The 5,000-nt window shown below is 30.6% G+C and overlaps 1 protein-coding gene across 1 annotated transcript; it reads right to left on the minus strand.

Annotated features, from left to right (window-relative positions):
- Positions 1-258: 258 nt before the first annotated feature.
- On the minus strand, positions 259-1,179 carry LOC110306823 (olfactory receptor 4K3-like). The gene has a single exon (XM_021178952.2). The coding sequence runs from the start codon at positions 1,174-1,176 to the stop codon at positions 259-261; it is 918 nt and encodes a 305-aa protein (XP_021034611.2). The 5' UTR covers positions 1,177-1,179.
- Positions 1,180-5,000: the final 3,821 nt, after the last annotated feature.

Consider the following 5,000-nt stretch of genomic DNA (forward strand, 5'->3'; position numbering starts at 1 on the left):
CTTTGGAACATTATTATCATTTGCTAATCATCAATATATACAGGTATACTATGCAGAATGATTACTCATTCTAAGGGATAAAACTACAAGTATTATAATTTTGAATGTATTTACTAATGGTTATTTCCATAAACATATACTATTATAATTCATAGGTTCCCAAAAGGAGTCATTACATAATTCATTTTCCACTAAGAATGTGGATAAAATGGTGTATAAAAAATAAATTCAAATTATGTAAGATGTCTAAACCAGAATTCACATGTGATTTATCAGCTTTTTTATGGCATTTTTAATATCTTTATTTCTCAGTGTGTAGATGGCTGGATTAAGGAGAGGTGTGATCACTGAGTAAAATACAGCAAGAAACTTGTCAACCCAGGTGATGCTAACTGGCCACAGATAGATGAAAATGACTGGCCCAAAGAACAGCAGAACCACTATGATATGGGATGTGCATGTAGATAGGGCCTTTGATGAGCCATCTTTAGAGTGAAGTTGAACAGTTAATAAAATGTAAGTATAAGATATCAGTACGAGGATGAAACAAGTTGTTGCCAAAACACCACTGTCAGCATTTATTAGAATTTCCAGAGTATCAGTATTCATGCAGGCTAATTTCATCACCAAAGGAATATCACAGAAAAAGCTGTCTATCACTCTAGGTCCACAGAAAGGTAGTTCCAAAACCAGAATCAGTTGGCTCATGGCATGTATAAAGCCAATGGTCCATGATATCACAACGAGCCAGATGCACTTCTGTCTGTCCATGATGCTGCTATAGTGGAGTGGCCTGCAGATGGCCACATACCGGTCATAGGCCATTGTTACAAGAAGCACCATCTCACCTCCTCCAAAGAAGTGCACACAGAGGATCTGGCTCATGCAGCCCCCGAAGGAAATGGTCTTGTTATCTTTTAGGAGGTCAGTTATCAGTTTGGGGGTGGTTACCGAGGAAAGGCAGAAGTCAATAAATGATAGGTTAGCTAACAGGAAGTACATGGGAGAATGGAGATGATGATCAATGATGATCAATATCACTACAAAGAGATTGCCTACCACAGCCATCACGTAGAGGGTGGAAAATGGCAGCAGGAGCAAGATCTGTAGTTCCTTTGAAGCACAAAGTCCCTGAAAAATAAACTCAGACACCACAGTCTGGTTTGCTCCTTCCATTTACTACAAGGTGTTCTAATGGGTTGAAAGACACAAAGCTGAACTAACAATTCCTGAAATAGAAACAATAACTTAGTGTTTTGTCATATAATACAAATTATGTCTTACCATTGTTTACACTCAAGTTTAAAATAATTTTCCTATGTTGCTATACTTTTTTTAGTCAGGGAATGTTCCTAAATACAGGAAAATATACATCTGATTGGTAGTATGTATAGGTATAGAAATGAATATATTGTTTAAAAACATTAGTAGCAAATACTTTCTTTACATTTTTCAACACTTAAAACTACCTACCTATTCCATATGGAATCAGAAATATTTTTCTTCAATCAATATCTTAGTTAATATTAGAGCTTCTATATTTGACAATCATAATCTCAGAACGACAATCTATTGACATATTTCAGACATAAGCACAAAATTCTCAGGAATAAATCTATTTTTGACAAAGTCTAAATGTACAGAATTTAATTAAGTATATTAAAGTGAGTGATAAAAAAGGTTTATCAAATAATTTAAGAACCCGCACTCTGATACTCATTGTGAGCATAATGTCTTTCCTTGAACTACGGACTTAGTCATTTGAGTGTATCTCTGCACAGTCATATATTCCTAGAAATGAGGGATGCTATTTTATTCTAAATGCTAAGATATCGTATACTAATTTGAATAAGATATTCATAAAATCCTCTCTACATTTCTGTCTCAATTCTTTTTTTTTCTTTCTTTAACATTGTCCCTCCATTTATTTCTCATTAATTTTTCCCACTTCTTTATTTCTGTACTTTTTAATATTATATTTAAGTTTGAAATTAGAAGACCAATATGTCACCAAATTAGGGAATATTTTGCAATTTCTGTGTTAGTAATTAAAAGAACCATTATTTTTAAAGAATTTTAAAACTATCATATTTTATTAATAATAATGCATATTTATTTCCTGAAATAGAAACAATAACTTAATGTTTGGTCATATAAGCAGACAAAAAATACAAATTATGTCTTAACATTGTTTCCACTCAAGTTTAAAATAATTTTCCTATGTTGCTATACTTTTTTAGTCAGGGAATGTTCCTAAATACAGGAAAATATACATCTGATTGGTAGTATGTATAGGTATAGAAATGAATATATTGTTTAAAAACATTAGTAGCAAATACTTTCTTTACATTTTTCAACACTTAAAACTACCTACCTATTCCATATGGAATCAGAAACATTGTTCTTCAATCAATATCTTAGTTAATATTAGAGCTTGTATATTTGACAATCATAATCTCAGAATGACAATCTATTGACATATTTCAGACATAAGCACAAAATTCCCAGGAATAAATCTATTTTTGACAAAGTCTAAATGTACAGAATTTAATTAAGTATATTAAAGTGAGTGATAAAAATGGTTCATCAAATTGTTTGAGAACCCGCACTCTGAAACTCATTGTGAGCAAAATGTCTTTCCTTGAACTATGGGCTTAGTCATTTGGGTGTATCTCTGCACAGTCATATATTCCTAGAAATGAGGGATGCTATTAAATTCTAAATGCTAAGATATCATATACTAATTTGAATAAGGTATTCATAAAATCCTCTCTACATTTCTGTCTCAATATTTTCCTCTTTTCTTTCTTTAACATTGTCCCTCCATTTATTTCTCATGATTTTTCCCCTCTTCTTTATTTCTGTACTTTTTAATATTATATTTAAGTTTAAAATTAGAAGACCAAATTGTCACCAAATTAGGGAATATTTTGCAATTTCTGTGTTAGGAATTAAAAGAACTATTATATTTTAAGAATTTTAAAACTATTATATTTTATTAATAATATAGCATATTTATTTCCTGGGTCAATCTCGAGAAAGTAGTAAAACTTTAGTGCAAAATAAGGTAATTCTAACTTCAAGTCCCCAATATTACTTCCAGACTATGAAATAAATGATATGATAGGTATCATGATTTTCAGTAGTCCAAGAAAATTAATGAAATTTGTAAAACAAGGTACTTGTCCATTTAAATATGTATACACATAAATATAAATGAGAAATTTCATTAATAAAAATGATCAGATTTAAATATCAAGCAAATGTAACCCAACCCTTTGAATATCAATAGCATTTCACATATATACTTTTCTCATTGTTGAATTCTGAGAGAACTATGATTATTCTATGCACAGCCACTCTCATCTCCCTCCAATCTCAATTAACTACTTTACTATATTGTCTGTATCTTGAGAAAATAGTACATCCAATAATATAATCAGATAACATTAGAGTAAGTTTAGTGACCTATGAGTATGATATTCATTCAAGTTGAGAAACTTGGAACTTTTAGGCTTATAGTAAGAGATCATTAGATGTGAGCATATAAACTACTTCAAGTGTCCAAAGTCTCAAGGATTAGCTGGAAGGGAAAATTTCTACTCTATATTTGTCAAACAAAACAATTAAATACAAATGCAAGACTCACTGTAAAATCATCAAAGAAGTAATAAAATAATATGCTACTAAAACAAACAAACCTTAAATGAGTAATTGTGGTGAAGAATGAAAGCACAATTAGTTTGTGATGTATTCACTACAGGAATCACCTTGCAAAACAAGTCCTCCCTTTTGGATGATGTTTCCTGTAATTCGTCCTTAAATACAAATCTCTTACATTGTGGTTTCTGCTTTGACCAATTGTGCTGAGTGTTTTTCCTCAGTGTGTCTTATATCCACTGACAATAATCATGTCTGCCTGGAAAGCTTCCCATTCTGCACATTAAATAGGACCATGTAGTTGGAAAGCCTTCTGCTTTCATATTCCTTTGGGACCCCTAGCCCACAACTTCCCTTGATAAGATATGAATAAGAGAGGTCAACAATAAAATATTATTCCTTTCATTATATAAATATTTTGTAATTTATGAGTAAATATTTTATATACATTATGACAACTTACATGTGAAAAGATGAATCACATGAGATCTTGAGAATCCATAGCAGGTAAGGTCACTAGTTGCCAAATCTGATGACCTGAGTTAATTTTTGAGATCCTCAGGTGGAGGAATGTAATCAATTCATTCAGTTGTCTTCTGATATCCACATATGTCTTGTTACATAAGTGTGTTTACATATGTCGGCAAGTCTAATCAGTACACATGTAGCCATCTTACATTGAATAAATGTAATAATTATTTGAAAAAGTGGGAAAATATGTTGTTTGTAGCTTTACAGTTCACCTATTTATTTAGACATACTTCCTACCTGGAAATGCCAACAGAGAATTTCTTTTTCGTTTTTGATATTTTATTTTAAACGGATACTACATTTATGAATTGGGTAAACAATCTTATTTTAGATTGCATAATTTGTCTTTATTTTAAAGTTTACTTTACTTTAATATATTATATTTGATATATATGTACTTAAGGTGAACACTACTATTTTTCGATAGAAACACATATAGTGAAATTGCATATTCGTACTTTATGTAGGTGATGTGTAGTAAGAGCATTTAAAATCTCCTTTCAATGCTTTATCACATAATTCTATATCATTAAATATGATTTTCATTTCATTAAACTTTTTAACTAATTTATTTGTACCTATGCATGCAGTATTTTAGAGAAATACTATGAAGATAGTTTTTGAGCAAAGTAATTATACACCTAAGTATTTTCATAATTATTTATGAAATAAGTCTATTATAGTTAAAAGTATATTTATTAACTACACTCAATTATATTGTTGTTACCATTGTAATAACCTCTGAACCTTCACAGATAATGCTTTATGCTTTCCTTCAATTCCACGGTCTTTCTTTTCATTAGTTGTTA

This window comes from Mus caroli, unplaced genomic scaffold (assembly GCF_978045245.1).
Source record: "Mus caroli unplaced genomic scaffold, Mus_caroli_1 scaffold_2, whole genome shotgun sequence".
Classification (NCBI taxonomy): Eukaryota; Metazoa; Chordata; class Mammalia; order Rodentia; family Muridae; genus Mus; species Mus caroli.

Excerpts from the sequence above, each read along its gene's own strand:
- LOC110306823 (XM_021178952.2), bottom strand. The coding sequence starts at position 1,176 with ATGGAAGGAGCAAACCAGACTGTGGTGTCTGAGTTTATTTTTCAGGGA.